General features: G+C 29.1%; 1 protein-coding gene across 3 annotated transcripts in view; it reads right to left on the bottom strand.

The window, feature by feature from the left end:
• osy (oskyddad) overlaps positions 1–27,389 on the bottom strand; it is a 156,118-nt gene that overhangs the window by 83,282 nt on the left and 45,447 nt on the right. For 2 of the 3 annotated variants that reach the window (XM_065498748.1, XM_065498750.1), the window contains exon 2: positions 15,295–16,427. In XM_065498748.1, coding sequence (XP_065354820.1) covers positions 15,295–15,524 — 230 coding nt within the window. In that variant the 5' untranslated portion in view covers positions 15,525–16,427. The remainder of the gene's footprint in view (positions 1–15,294; positions 16,428–27,389) is intronic. The other variant, XM_065498749.1, reaches the window with a different exon arrangement.

Raw genomic sequence — 27,389 nt, 5'->3', positions numbered from 1 at the left:
TGTTAGCAAAATAGGTCATAAGTTACATGGATGAGAATTACTATCTAATAGGGCTAATCTTGGCGAAAATTTCATCCCGATCGGAAGTCATCGATTTCAAAAGATGGTTCACCTGACATGTAATCCCCCATCTATCAATCAAACAAAAGCGAATTTCGAAATTCTGTAGAACTTTAAATTTTGTATGGCCATGATAAACATGTTTGCCAAATTTTTTCATTCCGTCCCTTTAAAATTTATTAGATTTTTTTTTAAAAATTTTAAAATTTTCGGCATGGCTGGCGTTTCTCTGAAAATTCCCATATTTAAAGAAATAAATCCCATGTCGGGTATTTTATACCAATTTGAATAAGGAAATTTAAATGTTTAAACGAGAATTGAGAGCTTTCGTATTTATTTTATGCCGTTCTTTGTAAATGCTACCTTAATCTTAGCACACTTAAGTCATTACAAAAACAAAAGTTTTCTTGAAAACGCTTTTAAACAACAGCAGTATTCAGATTAATTTTTTTCGTCAAATATTTAAACATTTCAATGCTGTATAAATATAAACGACTATGACTTACAATTGAATTCCTAAAATTTACATTAAGGTTTCCCTAAGTTTGTCAACGAAACCTATTAATTGCTAAAGAAATCTTAATAAAAATCTTAAGTTTGTAACAAGCAAAAACATACAACATTCAGCAGATTATGAACAATTTCTAACAACTATTAAAGTAGAGTTTTCTTTTGTATAAATAAACTTAACAAATGTTATAAATAAACAAATAAATCTAAACAATAAATAAAACTTTTTCTCAATTGTACCACAGAAAAGCAATCAAACTTTGTTTATTGGCCGGTTGGCTGAGTGGACTTTTTGCCCTCTAGTTTGTCTAATAACAAGTTATTGAAGCTCACAAACATTCATGTTTTACACGTATGAAAGCCAACTAAAAATATTGTAGTTAAACTAACTTCTAACTAAACTGAAACTACTAAATACGATAAACTTTTAACTCCAACGCCAAAATCGAATAGAAAAAAAAATAATCTACTAGAAACATGAACAGAAAAAAATCAAGCAAAACAAAAAAACTGAGAAGACATAAAAATTGTGAGAAAACTCGCGTGTTGCTAATGACAATTATAGTGACTACAACAAAAACTTGTAGCTCCACACATATTAACAACGACAACAATAACAACAACACACACAGCCATAATAAAACCTAAGCAAGCTTGAAACAACAACATTTTCATGGTCAAGTTAATAAGGCGTCAACGTCAGCTTAAATATATTTTTTTTTTTCATAAACGTTTTAAACCACTTCAAACTAAAACCAAAACAAAACAAAAAATATCACTAAAAATGCCAACGTTAACAAAAACAAATTTGTATTAAGGAGTGAGATCGAAAAATTCTTAACATACATATATGTTTATAAAAAAGAAACCACTAAACTTACAGCTTTAATTTTTTTTTTATTTGATTGAAATTATTATTACAATTTACAAAAAAAATTATTTTTATAGTTTTAATCACTAGTGATGAAATTTTGAACCTTTTTCGGAAACCCTTCCATTAACGTTTTTATAGTGCTTTCTGTCACTTTGCTCGAACATGTAGTCCATCTCCGTTTAAAATCTACCACACTTTTGGACACCTTTTTTGTACTCTTCAATTCTCTTTTAACAAGAGCCCAATATCTCTCCACTGGCCTTAGCTCCGGGCAGTTTGGAGGATTTGCCTCTCTTGGTACAAATACCACATTATTGTTCTTGTACCACTCAAGGGCTTGTTTGCCATAGTGACAGGATGCCAAGTCAGGCCAAAAATAAGTGGACACATTATGAAGTCTTATGAATGGAAGCAGCCTTTTTTGTAAACATTCCTTGATGTAAATTTCGGTATTTATAGAGCCCGTTGTAACAAATGAGTGGCTTCTTTTGCCGCAACTGCATATTGCTTGCCATACCAAGAACTTTCTGGGAAATTTTGTCTGCTTTTGGGTCCTAAACTTTTCTTCAACATTCCCTCGAGCATCAGCAACATAAAATTTTTGACCTGGAAGTTGCGAAAAATCTGCCAGAACATACGTTTCGTCATCCATTATGCAGAAAGAATATTTTTTTATAAAACTTGACTTCAATTTCCGTGCTCTGTTTTTGGCCTCTAAATTTTTAGTAGCGTTCCTGTCAGGAACTTTTTGAGCCTTGTATGTTTTTAAACCTGCATTAGCTTTAACTTTTCGTACCAAATAGTCCGAGCACTGAGCTAACCGGGCTGCTTTCCTACCGGATGTGTTGGGAGCTCTTTTGAAAATGCGTTCTATTTTTTTGGCTTTAGAAACATCATGTGGACCATTCCTTCTACCTGAACCAGGTTTTCTATCAACTGACAAGTTCTCCCGGTACTGTTTAATAACATTGGAAACAGTTTGACGGCAGACCTTTGTATGCTTGGCCAACTTTTTGTAAGACCAAGTTGGGTTTTTTTGAAAATATTTAATAATTTCAGTACGCACTTTTTTCTGGTCACTCATTTTAATCAGATTAACAAAAAAATTAATATAATTGACATTACACATAATAACTGACATGTTTTTCAAAGGTAACTTGATCAAAAAAAAATTCAAATAATACTTGGGTTAAAAAATGTAATGAAAAACGTGTGTTAAGAATTTTTCGATCTCACTCCTTATTTTGTTGTTGTTTAATGTTGAAATGAACAAAAAAATATAAATTAATATAGAGAAAAGTGTAAACAACAACAAAATTAACAACAATTTAATAAAAACAACTTCTTGGACCTCCTTCTCCTTCCTTCCTTAAAGCAAAAACGATTTTAATCATTTAATTTTCATTATTAAAGTTCATTATCATGTTGAAATGGTAATGAGTAAGGCAGGTACGACGTAACATACGTAATTACAAAACGTCATAGACTCAACAAAATTTAAGTATTTGATAAAGTCGTTACCACCATTAGACTCTCATACTCCGAACGAGTTTGTAATTAGAACCCATCAAGCCAGAATGCTCGAAACCAACCGAATTTTTGTACAAAAAAAAAACTTACACATGGCTGCATGCAGTAAAAACAACTTAGTTACACAGACAGACAGACAGACAGACGACCGCTTGGTTGCCGGTTGGTGTCGGTCAATACGTCACTGTGGTGTCCGCCAGAGTCTGTCCATTTCTCATTCAGTTATAAAATTTTGTATTTCAGTTCAAGTGCAATAATTTGCAATGTGCATGTTTTTCGCAAAATGTGGGCAGCATGCAACTTAGTTAAATACTCAGGCAACATCATTATTATAATGAACATCATTATGTTGATTACTTGCTGCTGTGCATGCTTGCCATAAAACACATTGTCGTGTAACAGTAACAGCCACTTCCCCTCAACAAAATTGTACATATTTTCATTTATTTTTTTTTTATATTTTGTTAACGATTTAATGTTTCCTCTAATGACCATCTGTACTAAATCAGCTGTTACTTTGAAATATTTACAACCAAAAAAAAAACAGAAGCAGTAGCCAAAACATACTGCACTTGTTAAAACTATTTAAATTATGTCCGGTCTACAACGAATGTGGGAGTTCGCTATGTGAGATTAATGAAATTTCAGCACATATTTATTTATACTACGATTGCCGACATCTTTTGAAATCATTCTAGGAAAAACTAATTTATACAAATAAATGAAAAGATGCACGTTTACTCTCAGGACTCCACATTCGTTTTATTTAAGTGTCTGAAAATTTGAATTCAAATCATAATTTAGAGCTTTAGCTTAAAAAATTACTGCATTTTAAAAGTGTGTCGCGTTCGCTATCGTAAATTTTTGTTTTCATTATTTTAGCATGTACCACTGAGGTACTTGGAAAAAATTAAATGAAATCCACTCAACAGTGTAGAATATTTCAATAAAGCAGCTAACAATTTCAATATAAATCGGCAAAAATAGTTCAGCATTAAGTTCGAAAGGTCTAGCAATAATGTAAATTCGAAATTCTTTATCTTTTTGTGGGTATTTTATTATAAGATACCTATGAAATTTTTAATTTTCAAATTTACTAGTTACATTCTCACTTTATATTGAACTCTGCTATTAAGGCAGAATATTTAATCGCCTTATCACAAAGTATACAGAGGTGTCAAATTTGACAGTTCAAAACCACTAAAATCAGCTATTTTGAAATTGTTTCGATAGAAAGAGAAAACAAATTTGCGGTTTAATACAGACAGTGCGTTAAAACAAACAACTATATAAATAAGCACATAAACAAACCTGTTGAAATTGTTTCGAGCGAAAGAGACAAATATATTTTTTTGCCGTGTCGCCTCTGTATACTTTGTGGCCTTATACCTGCAAGCTAACTTTGGGAAAAGCAGAAAATGCTTTACCAGAGGGCTTTGTTAAAGAATTTATATATGAAAATATGTCAAACCAAGAAATTCTTTTGAAATTAATTGAATTAATCCTTATTACAAGCATGACGGTAAAACATGTCGTTTTAGAAATGTCGCATGCTTAATCTTACTAAAGGTTGTAAAAAAATCGAATGCAATATTTTAGATTTTTGCATATTTCTAGATACAGTCGATAACTAGTTGAAACTAATTTTATGGAAAATTTTTTTTTTTAAATTTCCTTTTTAATTTTTTTTTTAAAAAAAAATATTTTAAATTTAATATTGAAAAAACTTTTCGGTTGAAAAAACTTTTCGCGAATTTGACCCATTGTAGGTCCGACTTACTATGGCCTTATATACGCCGTTGCAAAGGTCTATGAAATATCTATCATTAGATATTCACACGCAGAGAAAAAATATAGTTAGACATGGTTACTGTAACCATTTCTATAGTGTTACAAGTTTTTTAACTATATTATAGTCACAGTAACCATTTACATGATTGTGGTAACTATAATATGGTTAATTTACGATTCACATGATTGTATCAACCATATATATGGTTACAGTAAGCAAATATATGTTTGTGACAACCATTCATATGATGAAGGACTTATCATATTATGGTGCTCTCGGCTTAAGGCTTATCATAATCTGAGAACAACATATTATGATAAAATTATTCATCATAAATATGGTTGCCACAAACATATATTTGTTTACTGTAACTATATATATGGTTGATATAATCATGTGAATCATAAATTAACCATATTATGGTTACCACAATCATGTAAATAGTTAATGTGACAATAATATTGTTAAAAATCTTGTAACACTATTTAAATGGTTACAGTAACCATGCCCAATTTTATTTTTTCTCTGCGTGCACATTGTCTATATTAATGACTTTGTAATCCAGGGTTTCTGGATTTTAAATAGCAACCGAACTGGGTCCTTAGCGGATATATTGATGTATGAATCATGCACTATATATGTTATTTGGGGGCTACGGTTGATTTCAAGACACATGCGGTCAGATGGACATGGCTATACCAGATCCAGAATTATACCAGAGAAATTACAAAAATAAATTTGCGCAATTTACGATTGAACGATTTGCTCTCATATAAGCACGTCCTTTCATGTCGTGTTAATCTTACTTTAATTCGTGTTGTTTTAATTTAGCCATATTGAAGCAGAGAATTATGAGTCAAACAAGCTGAACCCATTCTACAATATTAATTTGCAGCCCTACAAAATATATTTATTCTGAATTCTTATATGTAGGGATGTCAATATAACGATGTTAGTCTGTTCTTTTTTTGTTTGGATACGTTTTTCGGACCTCCCAGATTACGTAATGTCTGTATTAAAAATATCAAATCGGTTAGTGGCCGAAATCTAATCCGTTTTCCGTTCTAGCAACATTGTTTATATCGCGTTCAAAACTTTAGCTTTCATAAATACATATATATGGGAAATTTCATGTCAAATGAACCAACTTTTGAAATCGAGTAACACAATTTTTCATCAAGATCGGTCAAGAACTATCTGAGTTAGAGGGGGTCAAAATTTGACCCCCTTAAAAAAAAATTTATTTTTATTTTATTTATTTTTAATTTTTTTTTCATAAGATTGAAGAAATAGCTATCTAACTATTTGGACGCATTTTGCTACGATCAATAGGTAATAAGTTGCATGGATGAGAAAAGACACCTTTTTGGCCAAAATATCAAAAAAAACCCCTCTAATTTAAAGAGCTCTTAACCGATTTTGTTAAATTGTGTCTGAATTACTATCCAATAGGACTAAGATTGGTACAAATTTCATCACGATTGGAAGATATCGATTTAACCAGACTTTCTGAAGAAATTCTGTAAAATATTGAAAAGAAAACTTAGAAATGTCGATTTGATAATTTATTATATGTATGAATATGAATTTAATTTGCAAGAAACTCAAAATAAGTTAGCTTAAAACAAAAATAATTAAATATTAAATAAATTTAAGATGAACTTGTTTAAAAATGTATTCGATGTGTCATTCATATGAGCTGTTTTTTTTTGAAAAGAAAACCCGAAAACTTTTAATATTTATTGATATCATTAATGTTTCCTAACTCATCCTATGAGTAAATTTCTTTCATTATTCAGAAATTCAAAGAAGTCGGTATTGGGTGTCATTGAACGTTTTTATTTTGCAAAACCTTGAACTTTACATAATTATACGATCTCAATAAATCAGATTTCCAAGTAGAGTACAAAGCATTCGGATTATTGAGGCCATTGAATGCAAAAAATAAACACTCTACAAACAAACACTGTCTTTGGCTTTGTTTTTGTTTTATATTTACTATATTTTTCGTTTTGGGTTTTTTTCTCTGCTGTGTTTGCGTTTATTATCTTTCTTTTTTCTTCTTTATTACTTCCAGATTTATTTAAGCCATTAGCTGACATTGACCCACTTTGCTTAGACTGAGCCACAAACGCGGCTGTTATTATTGCTGTTGCCGTTGTTGGTAAAAGCTGTTGCTACCACTTGTCTTCAGCTGTAGCAGCAGCAACCAGCCAGCCAGCCAGCACTTGAAGTGAGGTTAAATATTCTCTGTATTGTTTGTGTTGTCTGCATCTGTCAGTTGGCGTGTTTTGGTACAATTTGATTTTTATTAATAAAAATAAACTTGTTTTATTTATTTTCTTCATTTCATTTCGTTTTATTTTTCTTCCTCTTCTGTTACTCTTACCATCTTTCTTGTATTCATTTCGTGTTCACGTTCATGTCTTTCTCATGTTGCTGCTGTCATCGTAGTCGTTTTTGTTGTGATTTAACCTTCGCTTTACCAATACCCACCCGGGTGACCACATCGTTTTTATTGGTTTAATATTTTTTTTAATTTTGTTTCGATTGAAATGAAATTTATACTCACTGAACAAATTTTAAGGTTCTATAGAATTTAATAGAAACATTTTAAACATTTTATAAGGTTTTTTAAATTTTTTAAAATTTCATTCGTCGCATATATTTATAAAAGTGTAGTGTCACCCGGGTGGGTATTGGTAAACCATGTACATAAAAAAACCTTTGGTAAAGCGAAGGTTAATGTGTTAATTGTGGTCATTTATTCATTCATTAGTCTTGTGTATTTCGGAGCATCACCGGAATTAATTCAATTCAATTAAATTATTTTCTTGCTTTTTTTATATTAGACATAATATTTGGTATTTTGTGGGGTTTTTATTGGGTCACCGTAAATTTACCATACAATTTTCTTTAACCATAAAAAAGTGGGAAATTTTTTATTTTTTTTTTGCTTGGTAGCTATGAAATTTGTTTTAAGTAAATTATTGTACTATACATTTGAAATAAATTAATTGTGACATTTGTCTGGTTTTGCCTTTTTATGTTTATTTGGAACACTTTTTAGTAGAAAAAAACTTAATTTGCTAGTTATTTTTTGTATTTTTATACGAATTCAAGGTTTATTAGCATTAAAAATGATATTGAACTATTTTTATATTTATGTCATTTTTATAGCTGCTGCAAATTTTTTAGTTTTTTTCCTAAACAGATTAGGGGAGTGGAATGATTACAATCACATATCTTGATGACATTTATTTAAAAATTCAAGACATGCTCTTTAATACTTCATATCAAAGTATATACAAGAATTCCGAATATTTGATAGATGTACCTAACTCTATATATGTGTTAGTGAAAAAGTACCTAACTCTCAATAAGTGTTAATAACAAATTTAACATGTGTTGGTGCCTTTAGTTTTATAAACATTTTGAAATTTTTAACTCTGTTGAAATTTTAAAACAAACAATAAAATTTCAAAAATACATAATAAAAACTTATTTTTTGGTTTTTACTTAGTTCTTCAAATTATTACAAAATAAATTTAAACATAAAAATTAAACCCCCTGAATATTCATAATTTAAAACCATGATTTTTTCTTCTCTAAATTTGTTTTAGACATTTAAATTTAATGTTAAAAATTCCCCCTCGTCAATAAAACTGTTAAATTCAAGAGGCTTTAAATGGCAAAACTAAAAACACTTCACAACAATGTGTTGAAAACACAACATAATTTGGTTAAAATTATATTTGTTCATGGATTAAAAACTTCACATTTTCAAAATTGTACTTCAGAAATCTAGTTGTGAATTGGTTACTAATTGTTGTTGTTCGAATAATTACTCGTGCTATAATGATTTGATAATTATAACAATTAAACAGTAAAAAATACGTACTTCAAAGTATATTTAAATTATAATTTTTTTTATGAGTAGATTTTCTACAATAAATTAAATAAATTCTAAAAAAAATAGCATCAGATATTTAAGTTCATACATTAAATGGTTTGGAAGGTAATGAAAGTAACAAGTGGTTTCATTTGTAAACTGTATTGTGCATGAATGTATAGTAGGATGGATCAAAATATTGGGGCCAATGTTCTTAACTAAAATGAAAGTTTATTTTGTTTTATGCTGAGATTTCTAGAAATGTTCAAGTATCCGAGATATAGGCACAAATATGTCAAAAACTTGAAGTAATTTTTGTTTGCTAATTTTCAATGCCAAAAATCAGAGTAAACAGGTTGGATATAAAGGGCTTCTGAAAAGGAATTTCAAATACCACTCGGAAAGACAGACAAACCCGAATATAGACTTAAAAATACCATTTTTATTTGTTGATCCAGCTCATGCTAAACTAACATATACATACATGTTATATTAGAGCCATGGTAGGCGTTCATATTGTTCAGGTTACGATGATTTTCGTCAAACAACCCGAATGTGAAAAAAGAGCGTAATAGAGCGCAAAAATACACACAATTCATTCAGTTTCTTGATGTTGTTGTGGATATTTTATTTTTTACCCAAAAGAGCACACAAATTAAATGCCTCTTTTTGCCTACCAATGTTAGAGTAATGAAAATAATGCAAAAACTGTCCCCTTTATAAATGGTGCCACCTTAATTAACTGTACATGTTGTTGCATTCATTTATTCTAATGTATATTTCACATTTAATTCTAATTAAAATCAATAATTCTATTTGCCTGCAAACTGTAACTTGTAAATCTATTTGTTATAATCCTCTATAATAATTTATTGCAATTTAATTTGTTTTACAATTCCTACAAATAATTACTTTTGTATTACAATTGTTTTATTATGTAATACTAATATATGCAATTAAAATAAACTTTAGCAAATTTTTTAAATTGTCTTAATAAATAAAACTGCATTTACTAAAATTTGTTACAAAAAAAAGTAATTACTTTATATAAATTTCCGAAAAATTAGACATAAAGAAATAAATTATTTAATTGATTTGATTTCGATTAAAGAAATCTTTTATTATGATTATACTGGTAAAAAATTTAAAATTCTTTGGTAATTTTGGAAAAATTTCGAAAATTTCTTCAAAGTTTGAAACTTGAGCCGATCTCAGACATTTGATTTAATAAAGATTTGAATTATATCCAATTTAAATTACACAATTCAAACATATTATTTGCATTTGCGATTTTCATAATCGTTCCATGGGTAACTTGCATAGAAATTATCACAATTCCGCACATTCCATTTAAAATTAAATCTACAGTTACTTAATCATTGTACAACTTAATGTAATTTTACACAAATTTTTTTAAGTGCATAGTCTTAAGTCATTTAAAATTTATATTTTTCTAAACCAAAGTTAAACAAAATTTAATTACTTTTTATTAGAAACTACTTTTATTGCTATATATTACAACTTTGTGCCATTAAATAATTACACAGTACAACATTTTTCAGTTCATTGCTTTGGGACTCAATTCTGACAATTGCACGTGAAAGTAGCCCCAAAAATAAGAACTTCTGCATCATTAGTTTTGTCAAGTTGGCTGCCGTAATAATTTAATGGCTATTCGAATTTTTTTTGCTCAAGGTGGATTTTTATCACTCTTTCTATATTTTAACACGGTTATATCTCGGTATACCGTACGCAATATCTCTTTTGTGGCTGAAGCAATGTTGTAGATATTGAAAAGGAGAAAAAAAAGCGGAACATACCTACCCGAAAAAAGTGCATCCAGTGCCTTAAAAATCGCAAAAATGCCCATTTTTAAATTTTTTTTACCAATTTTTCACCTTTTTTGCTCAATAACTGGATTACAAATCCAATTATGGACCGATCACCATCAAATTAGGTTGTGTGATTTGTGTCTATATGAAAGTTATTTATCATGAATTTTGTATGTATACCATCATTTTTAAGAGATTTATGCACTTTAAAGTGATTTTCGGAAGCGGGTCTTATATAGGAGCTACGACTAATTATGGACCGATCATAATAAAATTTAGTACGTATAATTTGTTCAGCCCAAGGACGAAGTCTATTGAAATTGGCTGAAATCGGACCATTATTTCACCTACCCCCCATACAAATGTCCTCCCGAAATTACACTTTATTGGTCATAAATGTTAAATTTATATATGTATCTACACAAATTTCGCTCCAAATAAGTTTTATACATACAAAATTCATGTCACCAAATTTTATTATGATCGGTCCATAATTAGTCATAGCTCCCATATAAGACCCGCTTCCGAAAATCACTTTAAAGTGCATAAATCTCTTAAAAATGATGGTATACATACAAAATTCATGATAAATAACTTTCATATAGACACAAATCACACAACCTAATTTGATGGTGATCGGTCCATAATTGGATTTGTAATCGAGTTATTGAGCAAAAAAGGTGAAAAATTGGTTAAAAAAATTTAAAAATGGGCATTTTTGCGATTTTTAAGGCACTGGATGCACTTTTTTCGGGTAGGTATGTTCCGCTTTTTTTTTCTCCTTTTCAATATCTACAACATTGCTTCAGCCACAAAAGAGATATTCCGTACGGTATACCGAGATATAATCATGTTAAAATATAGAAAAAGTGATAAAAATAAACCTTGAGCAAGAAAAATTCGTATGGCCATTATTTTATTACGGCAGCCAACTTGACAAAACTAATGACGCAGAAGTTCTTATTTTTGGGGCTACTTTCACGTGCAATTGTCAGAATTGAGTCCCAAAATCATGTGTTGTACTGTGTTATTTTAAATTTTTGTGTAAATTTGTTTCTAGGAACAAATAAAATCAAGTTGCAAAATAGAAATATGAATTAAATATAAAATTGGTATAAATAAAAAAAACAACAAAATATAAGCAGAAATATATTTATCATGCTGAGTAAATCAAATGTAGACAAACGTATTTTATCACAATTTTATCTTGGTAATGAAAATTTAATTGAAGCATTTGTAGAGGATTGTGTTAAAAGGTCATACATATTTTATTTTGTTATTAAAACAATCGTATTTAGTTAATGACGTTATCAATACAACATTGAATTAAGTATAATTAAAAACTTTTTTATTAATTTACTATGGCTTATTTATTATTTAGCAGCTTGATAATAATAAAATTAAAATTGAATGAAAATGGTATGAAATGTGCAAATTTATTTTTGATTAACATTAAACAGATATTTAAAGTCCGTCCATTTTCATTTAAGTAAAAAAAAATTAAACAAATATGTAAATAAAATATTGGTATTTAAATTTCCCTTGATATAATTTATTTAAAGCATCTGAAACGCCTTCGCTAGCATTGTGTTTTACTCCTATTATTGCGTTTTTTTGTTTGTTTTTGCATATTCCAATGTAAACATAATTTTGTTTTCGTCACTGTCTCATATCTTGTTATTGTTGTTGTTGTTATCAATGAGTAGTACTATTGATTTCTTTATTACTCTATTCTCCCTCTCACTAAGTGCACACACACTCCCACTAACTAATATGTTGTGCTTTGGTGCATCATTAATAAATACTTCACCACAAATAACAACAACAACATTTGCAAATTCGCCTCACTTGCATTCTTTATTAGTTTTCTAGAAATTTCTTAAGTGTTCGCCGGTTTTTGATTAAAGGGTGTCTATTAATTAATAATTCTTACTGTTATAACAATTGAAATTAAAATTTTTTTACAGAAATAAATAATTTAAATATTAACACATATTTTGATATAAAAATATTAGCGAAAAATGAAAAGTAAATTTGATAAAAAAGTGTTAGAACTTGAGAAAAATATTAATGTGATAAATTGTTGGTCGGTATGTTTCTTTTCGTTGGTCATTCATTGTTGTGTGGTAATGTAAAGACGGGTAAAAGGGGAATGGGGAATAATATAAGTTGTTTTTGTAAAATATATGGGCAGTTAAAGTATGTACAAAGCATTAAAGTAAATATAGTTTAAAGTGCTTAGAATAAAAGGAGTTGGTCCATTTAAGTCCGTTTCTTGAGTACAGGGCATATAATTTAATTAATGTAAATGTTAAATCTTCCTTGGATAAAAGATAAAATAAATTAAAGTAAATATAGTGTAAATATGAAAAATAAAATAATAAAATAAGTTGTTCTTATGTCCGTTCCTTGGGTACGTGTAAATATTAGAATGAAAATATCGAAAAGAAAAATAAAAGATTGTAATGTCGTTAAGTCTAGGCCTTGAGCATAGTTTACAAAATTTGGAAAGTAGTGCCTATTTGGAAAAAAGATACATACTATGTATGTAAAATGCATAAATGCAAAAGGAGTATAGTTAATGATCGAGTATCATTATTAAAAATTCATGGACGAGTTTAAGAGGTAAATATTTTCTACTTATATTTTTGAAGTTATGTTTAGCTACATAACTTCTTTTATACTAAAAATATGTATGTATTAAACAGTTTTGCCACCAAAGAATATTTAAAATTACATAAAACTAATTCCGTAATTACACATCAAAAAAAATTACACATGTTTCATAACATGTATTTTACATTTTTCATAACTACAATTTAAAAAATACTATAAATACATTTCTACGGTCCAGAATGTGACATTCGCACGCCTTTAACGTGAACAACTAAAGACATTTTAAACAAATTTTTACATATTTCGATAGGATTTTAGAGTTAGTATATTTACTTTTTTTTGTTTCCAATAATTTTGTCGTTTCAAAAATTAACAAATTGGAACTCAATTTTTCAAAGCAATTTTTTTACTAAAGTAGAATAATAAGTTTTTTGTTGATAGTTGTATTGTTGAAATATTTCCATTCGTTTTTTAACAACCTTTATTTTTTTCAGAATGCTACATTTATAATGCAACATATTTTCTCGTCACTTTTGTAATAAGGATTAGTTAAAGTAATTTAAACAAACGCTTTGTATTTATTATACAATAGTTTTCCTTTTTTTCTACAGCTTGCCATTTGCTACTTATAATTTTTCCCAAGTATCGCATTTTGGCTTTCCTTCACTTACGATAGTGAACGCGACATACTTTGAAAATAAATAAATATAAATGTGATTATAGTTTTTTTTTATATAAAAACACTAAAGTTTATTTAAACTAGAAATTTCAGCGAATTAATTAGAACGATCGCGGAGACGCAAGTCATTTTTATTGACGCTATTGTTTCAAATTCGATTCTCTTAGACTCATACTCTGTGGGCCAAATTTAGCAAAATACTCTTCATTTAAAAAAATTTATATTTTTTATAAATTAAAAAAAGAGATATTTAAAGTGACTCCACTTTCCCTGTTATGTGGTTTGTAACACATTTGTTATTTTCTATGTATTTAGCACAGAAACATAATTTTTTCGTGAAATATGTTTTTTTTTTTTTTGGTTTTTGTGTGTTGAATTTAAACTAATTTGATGTGACAAATTACAAAATATAAAAATTAATATTTTATTGAAGCTAAATCATATGAAAATATATACACATACCGTATGTGTGGAAAACAACACGAGGGTAAACAATGCAAGTTTTTTTTTTGAGGGTGAGATGAAGGTTACTATATTATTTCACCTTACGGTTCTTCAGAAAAAAACTCTGAAAAATTATCTTAGTGCAACTTGAATGCTAATAAAAATAAACCTCACTAGATTAATTTAAAACTTCATATCCGACGCTTGTTTTCGGGTAAGCAATACACTCAATAAACCTCTCGAAATTTGACAGGATATGTCTCGTTAAGCTTTTTTGTAGTTTTACCTTAAGTGCAACTTAAATACTAAATACTTTAACTATATCCACCAGTCAGCTTCAACTTTCCACAAAATATTTTTTTTTTAAAAAAACTCTTTATTTTACTATTCACTTGAACTCCTTTTATTTAATAAAAACAAAAAAAATATTGTTCAAGCTGTTGTAGAAATCCAGAGTTTTTGATTTCAACATCAACCCCTCGACAAACAGTACATTGCTCCTTTAAATAAAAAAGACTCTTGACCCTCTTTTATCTAAAACTTTTAACAATAGTATAAATTGTAAAGAGCAATAAGTAGTAATATGTTGCTAAAATTATATAAAATGCTTTAACTTTGTTAGTTTTAGTTTCTGTGCAAATAGTTATATACATATAAATATAAGTAAATTTCCCCACAGACACACACTGAAACACAGAAAATAGCATTAGGGACCCCTATTAAATTTCCATACAAACTAAACTGATGGCCATTTGATATGAAAACTCATACAAAGTTTGTTTACAATGGAATTCTATGGGTGTGTGTATGTGTCTCTATATAATACATACAATCGATTATACCCACCAATATGACCACAAAGTTATCTTGACTTCATCACCCTTCCCTAATCAGCTTTTTGTTCTATTTCGTTATATTATCTAAAGGAAAATTATTGTTCTTTTAGTTTATGGTTTTTGTTCTTAAAACTTCACTTCTCTAAAGTGATTTAATTTTAGTTGGTTTCCAATTGTATGAGCAAGAGACGTAAATTAAAGAAATTTTAAAATATATGTTGTTACTTACATGGAGCCTTTTTGTACAGTCATATTTAGACCATCGAGTACAACATTTGGATTCTTGGAACTGCCATACATTTTATGGGCACGACGTACACATACGGCTTGCTGACGCCTTGAGGCCAATGTCGATGGCTGTGACATAAACAGGCGACGACGTGCAGCTAAATCATTTTCGGGATTTGAGGCAGCACTTGCTGCTTGAACGGGTTGAACTCCTTCTGTTTCAGCATCCATGTTTCAAATATTTGTGTGTAACTGTGTGTTTGTTTTTTTTAATTTGGTTACAATTTACAAATGTTCTTGAAATTGTTTCAAATTCTTGAATACAATAAAACCAAAGAGGGCAGCTAGAACACAAGAGAGTTATGAAGTATATCCGGAGGCGTTTTTCTTTTATTTCCGTTTGCACAAGAATTGTAGTACTTTTTTCCGGTTTCTAGTTGTTGTTGTTGTTATTGTTATTGTTGCTTCTCGTTATATTTGACTATAAATCACAGAGTATTGCGTATTAAAAATAAGATACAGCCAGCACTCTTTATCTTTAAACCAAGTGAAATGTGTGTGAGTTGCTACTGCTACTGTTGCATGTAATAAGACTATAGTTCAACAATGTTTGCAAAGTGCTTATTTACAACTTTTGCTCTGTTTCTATTGGAATATTTCTTAACACACAAGTGCTTTGTTGTTGAGGGGGTTTCTTCTTATTTCTCCAGCAAATGTATGGCTAGAGTTCAAAAACATGAATATGACAATTGTGGCGAAACGAGTATGTATCAATGTATGCGTTTTTGTAACTTTAGTTGTTGTTCCTGATCTTTTTATACTTTATGCCCAAATTGTCTATGTTGTAAGTATTATTTTTCCGAATATATGGATTGTATGTTGTCTATATTTTTTGCTATTTGCAGTTTGTTGTGCTTTTGCAATTTTTTGCTTCTCACGACAATTTTATGTGAATGTTTAACTTCTTGTTCATTTATGTTGTCTTGTCAAGTGTTGAAGTTATTGCTGCAATTGATGCTAAGCAGGCCAATTCAATTGTTGTTGTCAGCGTTGGCAATCCAAAAATATGTTTGTATGTTGCACAGAGTGTAATGGAGAGGACCGAAATATTGTTTGGACTGGTGCTGTTCTGTTCTGCAAAAATAATAAAAAATAGGGTATGAATGATATGAAATGTAATCAAAATGAATATTGTTTTAATTTTTTTTATTTTGAGATTTGTTCTGTTGTTGTTGTTTTTTGTTTTCTCCAGAAATGGAAAATGCTTAAAATTTTGTTGTATGTTAAAACTTTGTTTCCTTTTTCTGTTGGGTTTTTGTTCATCATTTTTCTTGTTAAAATGTTTCCATTCAATTCAATGTTTATGTTTTTAAAACAACATATGCATGTAAATACTTTATGCATGTGTAACTTTGTGTAAACAGTTATGGTTACAGTGGGCAGTCAAATAGTAAGATTGCAACTAAATTATAATTAATAAGAAATAAATTGAATAATAACTCCACTGAACTAACACTTGCCTTAAATTTATATTTCCAAAAATCTTGGTTCTTTTTTATACATATCTCAGCCATGGTGACTGTCAATCTTAAAACTTATATGGCGATTTCCACATGAACTCCATCGGGATAGAAAATTAAAATGTTAATAAACAACTAATATAATATTATCTATTTGATTTACTTTTTAATTTTTTTGTTATTTTATTTGTGAAAAATTTGTATTGGAAAATTTTTTATTCAAACAATTTTTTTTTTAATTTTTAAAATTTTTTTTTTTAAGTTTTAAAATTTTTTTTTTTATTTTTTAGTGAAACAAATTTTATGACAAAAACATTTTGAAAAAAATTCGGATTAAAATATATTTGTAGGTCCGACTTACTATATATGTACGTCGATGAATGGCTTTTGAAATATCTATCATTAGTTATCCATATTGATATATTAATCACTTAGTAATCCAGATGTCCGTCTGTATGTTGAAATAAACTTTCCGTAGCCCCCAAATAACTGACATGATTCATACATCAATATATCGGGAATTCTTCCGGCTCAGTTACTACTTAAAATCGGCCCACAAATGGCTGAGATATAAGGAAAAAGCCGAGACAACCTCGATTTTTGACCTATTTTTTTATCTATATCTGGATTACTAAGTCATTAATATAGACAATATGGATATCTAATGATAGATATTTCAAACTGCATTGCAACGATGTATATAAGGCTATAGTAAGTTGGACCTACAATGGATCAAAATCCGGAAAAATATTTTTTAACCGAATTTTTTTCATCAAACAAATTTTTTTTGTCAAAATTCTTTTTCCAAAAAAAATAAAAAACAATTCGAAAAAAAAATAATTTTGAAAAACTTTAAAAAAAAAAATTTTAATTTTGTTTACCTAAAAATATTTAATTTGGTTCGGCACAACAGAATGTAGTTCTTACTTATTCTTCTTTTGTTAAAAAAAACTTTATTATGCAGACGAAAACAAGTTTTAATGGTTGTCGGATTCTGGATCTCATCTTTATTCCTAATATATTGGAAACTACAAATCCTACCCTTTGCACAGTGGTACTAAAATCCTATTCACCTCAAATTCGAACGAATATCGTAATCTTGAAATCTATTAGACTGATATATCGTCAATTTATTTACATGAAAACTCCAGGGACATTTTTAATATTATATAAAAATTCCACTGTACATAAGCACACTTATTCAAATGTTATTATAGTTAAACATTTTACATGTTTTTTCTTCATTTTTGGTTTTGTTTTATGGCAAAAATATGTATGTATCTGTGAATGTTTATGTAAACGTATGCATACGCATATCCTTCAATACATAAAACAAGTTCTGGTATGTCGAATTAGTTATCCACTAAAAACTACCAATTGTCTCCTATTTATTAACAACAGCATTCACTACCATTAGCTAGTCATTTCTATAGTACTATAGTGCTCAATAAATAGCTAGTACCTACTAGCTATGGCTACTAACTACTTTTTTCCTGTGCCGAATTTGTAATTGTAATTTATATTTAAAATAGAAATGTTCATCTCAACCCAGACCGATCCAACTAACTACCATTTGCATTATTTTAGTGTTAATGAAAAAGATTCATTTATCAAATCATAATCATGAAAAGATTAGAGACAACTATTTGAAAACTGTAGGATATGCTTACAAAGATGTCAATATGTCTGTGTCACCAACATTTGTTGCACATCCCATTTTTATATGAAAAATGTATGTCATGACTAACATCTTGCAACAGCAAAAGCCGGACGAATGAATGAATCGCATTGCACTTTTTTCATATGACATGATTTTTCTCTATTTTACTTAAATTTTAAGAATTGCATATTAAAAAACTATTTTCTGAGTATCCAAATGCATGATAAAAGCTTTGAAACAAGTATTATTTTGAAAATAAACAAAAATAATAAAAATAATAATTTTTATTGGCAAATGGAAATGCCATAGAAATGAAGGTATTACAGGAACAGGTAGAACCTGCAATAAGTAACTTGATAAAATTACTTAACAAAATGTTAGGTTTAATGCTGCAAGGGTATACATCATTATTGTAATAGGAAAATAACTACGATAGTCACTTGTGTTTCCATAGTTGCAATTGCACTGGAAGGTTCTTATTAAAAAGTCGCTTTTGAACGTTAGTTATTACGTTAGTATTTCTACATAAATAGTTTATTCGTTTAAATTTCTTTCTTTAACGAATATTTGTTTTATTTTTAATAGTAATTGTAGATATGTATGTATTTTTAATTAACATTGTTATGTGAATATTTCAATTTAATTTCACTTTGAATGAAACAGCATTTTTTCCAACAACATTTACAACGCCATTTCGCATTAAAAGTATTGAGACTATACGTAAATATTTTTCTATTTATTTTTTAACATGGTCAACTGAGTTATAATTTTCTATGTGAAATATAAATAAATTTTATTACATGCTCTGGTCATTACAAATAATAAACTAAATACATACTGACACTACTGCGAACACCAATTTCTAAACATGTTAATATACACCTAAACAAATTATTCGATTTTGAAATAATGACAGTAAATCGTAGTGAATAAATTAATTAAATTTTTTCAAAAATGTTTAAAGACTTTTTAAATAATGACGTTTTGAAAGAACACTAACATTAAGAAATCTTCACTGAAATAAATATTTCATAACATTGCAACAACAGCTTCTGATACAATGAATAATAATCTAAAAAGAAGTACATCCTAGGACAGCCCTATAAATAGAACTAGTTACTTAATGTTAAAAGTGCTTTCGTATACATATATTCCTTCAGAAATGTCAAGCATTTTTCTCAGTGTACTTGAGGAAATACCCAGCAGTTAAGCAAGTAGTCAATGTATCCCTTAAAGACAGTAATTGTCACAAATGTCTTACCACTTGGCTAACTCCAATTTATATATTTTGGTCATTTGACACGTGTGTGCACTTTGTAGTGCAGAGAGAAGACAATTGGTTACTTTATACATCCCAAGTAATCTAGCGTGAAGACAATTGACACTTAAGTGTCTCTAAGTAATCTGGAGTGTAGTCACTTTCAACGTTTTGTGAGTAATTCGTACAAACTGGTTTTATACAAATTTTGTTGATATAATTCTCATACAGTTTATTTTTATTTTTGCTTAAGTATCTGATATCCCATGTAACATAGTATGAAGTTAATAGTCACTTTAGTGTCTCTTAGTAACCTATGGAGAAGTCACTTCATACTTTTTTTTGTACTGCACTTTATTTTAGCCACCAGAAGCGTTGACTACTTTCGATCAGCTATCAGATAGTCACATTGTATCAAAAGAGTCAATTGAACCCCTGCTTAGGACATGTACGTGTTAAAATAACAAGTCAAGTAGCTGATCAAGTAACCAGTTACAAAGCTAGTAAGGTAACTGACGCTATGTAACCAGTATGTGAATCTAATGCGTTGCCTACTTTGGACCAGCTATTAGACAGTCCCATTGTAATCAAAAAGAGACAATTGACCCCCTGCCTAGGACATGCCCGTGTTAAAATGACTAGTCACGTAGCTATCGAAGTAACTAGCTCCCACCCTAAAGGATGGGCAAAATCACTAGTTCGGTACTGTCTCCTCGAACTGCTGGGTACACACAAATTCCCAACTATGTATGTGTGGTTTAATATCTATGTACATATAAAAATTGTGTTTTATTACCACACACGAAATATTAACATTTGTTTTATTTTTTTTTTTATTAAACTTTATTTTAAGAATTATTTTATTTTCATTTGAGGTTGCTGTACTTGTGTTTTTGTTATTTATAGTACGCAAGTAGCCTTGTTTTTTGCTGTTGTTTTAGTCTTTTTAGTTAGCCAATATTTTACTTGGCTAACTAACTAACTAACTAATGAATGAACGAATGAGTAAATGAATGGCTTTACTAATAAACATTTTACAATTACCATATGTTTTTCTTTTATTTTTTTTTATTTTATACAAAAGTTAAATAGACGAAAACCAGTATGAAAAAAAGCAACAAACCGTAAAAACACTAACTAACGAACATTTTGTAAGACGAAGAAATGTTAATTTCCTTAAAAACAACACACACACAAACACCTTAATTGCCAAAAATAACCACAATATTTAGTTTTGTTTATTTTTACATTTATTTACTTAGTTTTTATGTAAATATTTAAAATTTTTTACTAACAACAGCTACACACAGATTTAAACACATCCATGACATACGAACTTTAAAATACAAATAAAAACTTAAGTTTATGTAAGAATCAGTAATTAAAATTTGGTCAAAAGATGACCAATAAATGTGCAACATAAAAACAATTTTTATAAAATAAAAATAAATTTAATTTAATATTTATTATTGAAGTAGTAAAAAACATTATTATCACACATCATAAATTGGATTTTATTGTCTTCTGAATCATATTTATAGAAAAGTTCAACAATTTAATAAATATAGATTGAAACTTATTGATTTGATAATAAAGTCAAGGCATGGTAAATCAATTTGGTAAGAATCTGAACCATAACTTAACTAGAACCTGAACTGGAAACTAAACAAGTTTCCTAGACAAATACCTGAACTAGAAATTGAACCTGAACTAGAACTTTATCTGGAACCTGAACTAGAACCTGAACTAGAATTTGAACTAGAACGTGAAGTAGAACTGAACTAGAAACTGAATTAGAACCTGAACTATAACCCTACCTAGGACCGGAATTAGAAGCTGAACTAGAAAATGAATTAGAACCTGAACTAAAATCTGAATTAAAACGTGAACTAGACCTGAACTAGAACTAAACCAGAACCTGAAATAGAATCTGAACTAGAACCGAAACTAAAACTAAAACTAAACCAGAACCGGAAGTAGAACCTGAAAAGGAACCTGAACTAGTTTCTTAAACTATAACCTGAACTCTAACCTAAACTGCAACTAGTTTCTTAAACTGCAACTAATAACTGAATGTGAATTGAAACTGAAATAGAATCTGAACTAAGCCCCGAACTAGAACTTGAACTAGAACCAGAAATATAATATGAAATATAACTCAACTTAACTAGAACCTAAACTAGAACTAGTTCTTTAAAATAGTAATTAAACCTGAACTAGAACCGGAACTAGAAACTGAACTAGAACCTGAAATAGAATCTGAACTAGAACTGAACTAAACTAAAACCCGAACCAGAACTAGAACCTGAACTAGTTTCTTAAATTAGAACCTGAACTCAGACCTAAACTGGAATTAGTTTCTTAAACTGGAACTAGTAATCGAACATGAAATAGAACCGGAACTAGAATCTGAATTAGAATCTGAACTAAAACCTGAACTAGAATTTGAACCTGAAATATAATATGAAATAGATCTGAACTATAACTAAACTAGAACTAGTACCTTAAACTACTAATTTAACCTGAACTAGAACTGGAAACTGAACTAGCACCTGAAGTAGAACTGAGCTAAACTAGAACTGGAACTAGAACTGAGCTAAACTAAAACCTGAACCAGAACTAGAACCTATACTAGAACCTGTACTAGAATTTTAACTAGAAACTGATATATAACCTGAACTAGAACCTGACCTAGAACTTGAACCTGAAACTAGAACTGAACAGGAATTTTAACTAGAACCAAAACTAGCACCTGAAATAGAACTGAGTTAAACTAGAACCGGAACAAGAAACTGAACTAGAATCTGAACTATAAACAGAACTAGAACTGGAACTAGAACCTGAATGAGAATTTGAACTACAACTAGCTGAACTGGAACCTGAAATAAAATATGAACTAGAACTGAACTAGAATCTAACAAGAAACTGAACTAGAACCGGAACTGCACTAGAATCTAAACTAGAACAAGAACCTGAACTAGAACTAGAACTATAACTTTAAATTGAACTGGAACCTCTAGTTTTTTAAAATAGATTCTGAACAATATCCTAAACTGGAACTAGTTTTTTAAACTAGAAATTGAACCTGAGCTAGAACCTGACATAGAATATGAAATGAACTAGAACTAAACAAGAAACTGAACTAACACCTGAATTAGAATCTGAACTGGAATCTAAAATAGAATTTGAACTAGAACTGAACTAAACTAAACAAGAAACTGAACTAGAACCGGAACTAGAAACTGAACTAGAACCTAAACTAGGATCTGAAATATAACCTGACATGAACTTTAATCAGAACTTAAATCTGAACTACAGCCTGAACTGGAACCTGCACTAGAATCAGACCTACAACCTGCACTAGAACTCCTTATAAATTCCATAAAATAACAACAACAACTACAACAACTAAATCATTTAAGAAATTAATAAATACAAATTCTATATATTCAAATAAATCTCTGTTAAAATTGTCTTTAAAAACTCCCCCAATTTTTTACTTTTAATCTCTCACATTCATATATTTAACAAACCCCACCAACATTTTTTTTTTCAAATAAATTGCAAGAAATATTTGTAGTAAAATGCGAATACTGTGAAAGATTTGGAGAACAAAATTATTCTTGAGGGAATCTATAGCTGACTGTGATTCTTGTTTGACCTCAATTTCAATGCAATGGGAAAACATAAACAAAAAAACATTTGTTGGGTTGAATTTGTATTATTAAACTACCTAAGTGTTCATTTTATGCAATTTATTATAAATTGTTCATAAAAAAAAATCCCAACAAAAAATAGCATTGATACATTTTTATCGCCAACATATTCTCCAATGTCCAATTCATTTACCACTTCTATGCACAATCTGTAAACAGATACGATGGCACTCTCTCTTTCATTCTCTATAACACACAGATACACAAATACATAAATAAAGGCATAAACTGAATTTTGTAATAAAAGTTCACATGTATTCATATAAATAAAATAAATAAACTATTGAAAGTTTTTAAATTTCGACTATTACCAGTACATAGCACTAGTACTTATGTACAACAAATATTCTACCAACACTTGTAATATTCACTGTTACATGTATTCACTTATATGAACAAATAGTACAAAATGTATTACCTATTGAGAACTGTGATACTTCCACTAGTTACTGAAAATATTAAAAAAAAAATAATTCTAACTGGCTGATTGAGCCTGGAAATGTCATTGCTGAAGACTCATTGGCTACGATTTGGACTACCATTCGCTAGATATTTCACTAGTTCTAGGTAACCACATATAAAGAACTCTAGATTGGCGCATTTAGTCTGAAATTGTTTATTTTTATTGTTTTTCATCATGCATTATTTCTTGGTTATTTCAGTAATTATTAAGTAGCGTTGTAACCAGTGAGCAGTTTTCAATTACCACTTTTAAGACTGCAGGGTACACGCCACTGAAAACACACATATTCAGAGGCATAGTTTAGGTACTCGTATAATGGTTGCTTGTGAAATAATATTTTGTGTCAAATTTTTTTGTTAACAAAAAATATTTGAAAATTTTCTCAACCATAAAATAATTGGCGATTTTTTCTATAACTCACAACATTTAAACCAAATCAAATAAAACAAAAAAACCAAACGAATACTAGTACACATTCATGCATGTATTCGGTTTGTATGTGTATAGTTTTGCATTGTATGAATTACAATAACAAATATAACAAATTTGAAAATTCAATATTTTAACTTGAACTAAAACAATTGATTTGAGTAATAAATACGAGAGTGTACTCGAACCAATGTTTATGGATTTATGTTCAATTCACAAACTATTGGAAATGTCTACATAAAATGACATTTTGAATTGTATGATTGAAAATAATATTTACATGTAATGATTCTTAAATCATTCGCGATTACAAAGTCAGAGCTTTTAACTGAACTAGTTCAGTTTCTCATTTATCATTGATATTTCCATAGCATTCTTTACCACTTGTAGTTCAATAAATAACCGTTTGACACTAAGGTAGTACTACAGAAATGTTCAATGAAAATGGCGTTCTGAATCAAAAAAAAAAAACTTGAACTTATAGTTCAAGTCCTCTCGTGTACAATCTATATATTGAATAGTAGTATGTACAACTTTTTGCACTTTTACTTTATTGTACTATTTCACCGACACATACAAAGGTGGTAGACAGATGTACGAACATTCATGCATTCTATGTTTGCATGTATGTATAATTTGTATATGATAATAAAACAGATGGTTTTTTTCGGGTTGCTTTTCAAATCATATCGATGGTGATGATGAAAAAAAAATCGAAATACAGAAATAGAAAAAAGTACTCACAACAATTTGCCACAGTTTAGCAGTGGCAATACAATTTGAAAGCATGTTTTTTTTTTGTTGTTCGAAATACAAAAGAAATAAATTAGTTTTTGCAATATATAAAATAAATAGAAAAATTTACAGTTGATGTAAAAGAATTTCAAGTACCCTAAAGGCGAATTAAGAGCCACAGTTTAACAAAATTTTGAACACTAAAAATGAACAATATTGAGAGCATACTTTTGGTAGAGAATTTTTTTTTTTTAACAATTGCAAAATGAAATGTGTAGAAAACAATTAGAAATGTTGGAATATATGCAAGCCGTTTAACAATAGGAGTTGGTGGAGGTTTTGTAAAGCTTAAATATTTCAGATTCATTATCGTATCGCCCAAAATTTTAAAGTTACAATTTTGAAATTTGAACTGTAGGTTTTAATGTTCATATATTTATATCATGATTGCACACATCTAATGAAATCTTTTTACCAACAAACAAATTACAGAACAAAGCTCGATAAGAGGTAAATTTTTGATTTTATTCATGTTCTATTGTCGCGTTCTTATACCTAAATGATTGTTTGACAACAGCGACCTTTTTAAAACAAGTGGCTTAATATCTTAATACTTTTACTGCATATAATAATATTTTGATTTATAAAGTGTGTCGCGTTCGTTACCGTAAGTGTCAAAAATATTTGTTTTTATTATTTTAGGATTCATATACATATATTTATATATATGTGTAACATCAGTATCGAAAGAACAATGGCAGCAAAAATTTGGTAATCGGAAAAAATTAAAAGAGATCCATTAAAAAATATAACGAATATCGCGACTGCGGTAGAGTTGTGAAATTGACAAAAGTTAGGCAGAAAAAGTTGCTATATAGAAAGAAAAATAATGTTAAAGAAAAAGAGAAGAATGTGCCTTAAACCTTGAAGCAAAACATTGGACAAAACATTAAAGAAGGCTTTAACATGTAAGTGTTTTGAGGCATTTAAAGTATGTTGAACTATAAATTGAACTGAAATCAATAAAATCGGTTTAAAAATTGCATTTGCATAATGAAAGCAGTCTTTTAAAACAAAAATATCTTTAATTATCAATAATCCCAATTCTTTAGAATCATTTGGACTTTAACAAATCTTATACACCCTTCACCAAATTGTACTTTAAAATACAAATTTTAAATATTTTTAGGTAAACAAAATGATTTTTATACCCTACACCACCATAATGGGGAGGGTATTATGCGTTTGTGCAGATGTTTGTAACGCCCAAAAATATTAGTCTAACACCCACCTTAAAGTATACCGATGGACCGTCTGGTCGGCTGGCTGGCTGTCCATGTAAACCTTGTGCGCAGTACATATTATTTTTTCGGCCCAAGGACCAAGCCTATTGAAACTGGCTGAAATCGGTCCACTATTTCACCTAGCCCCCATACAAATGTCCTCCCGAAATTGGACTTTATCGGTCATAAATGTTTAATTTATAAATGTATCTCCACAAATTCCGCTCCAAATAAATTTTATATACACAAAATTCATGTCACCAAATTTTGTTACGATCGGTCCATAATTAGTCATAGCTCCCATATTGACCCGCTTCCGAAAATCACTTTAACGTGCATAAATCGTTTAAAAATGTTGGTAAACACACAAAATTCAACATAGTTAACTTTAATATAGACATAAATCACAAGACCTAATTTCATGGTGATCGGTCCATAATTGGTCATAGCCCCCATATAACCCCACTTCCGAAAATCACTCAAAAATATAAATTATTGAAATTTTAAAAGAAAATTTTTTTTGCTCTTTTACTTAGTGTAGGGTATTACATGGTCGGGATTGACCGACCATACTTTCTTACTTGTTTTTTTTTTAAAAATTGTTTTAGAAAATATTTTTTTTTTCAAAATTTTTAAAAAAAAATTTGGAATTTTTTTTTTTTAAATTTTTAAGTGAAACGAATTTAGGACCAAAAAATTGTTTTAGTAAAAAAAATTCGAGCTCCAAATTACTTTTATACATTGTTGTAATGGTCTTTAAAATATCTATCACTTGATTCATATTGCCTATATTAATGATTTAGTAATCCATAGATCAAAAATAGGCCAAAAATCGAGGGTTTCCCGGTTTTTTCCTTATATCTCAGCCATTTGTGGGCCGATTTTGAATAGGAAACGAGCCGGGAGATTTCCCGATATACTGAAGTATCAATCATGTTTGTAAGTTATTTGATGCTACGAAAAGTTCATTTCAACATACAGACTTCGGTATCTATAACGATCCAGAATATATACATACACTTTGTGGGGTCG

The sequence above is a fragment of the Calliphora vicina genome, chromosome 1 (genome assembly GCF_958450345.1).
Source record: "Calliphora vicina chromosome 1, idCalVici1.1, whole genome shotgun sequence".
NCBI classification, from domain to species: domain Eukaryota; kingdom Metazoa; phylum Arthropoda; class Insecta; order Diptera; family Calliphoridae; genus Calliphora; species Calliphora vicina.
The sequence above is the reverse complement of the archived record's forward strand: the minus strand, read 5'-3'. Positions and strand labels throughout refer to the sequence as shown.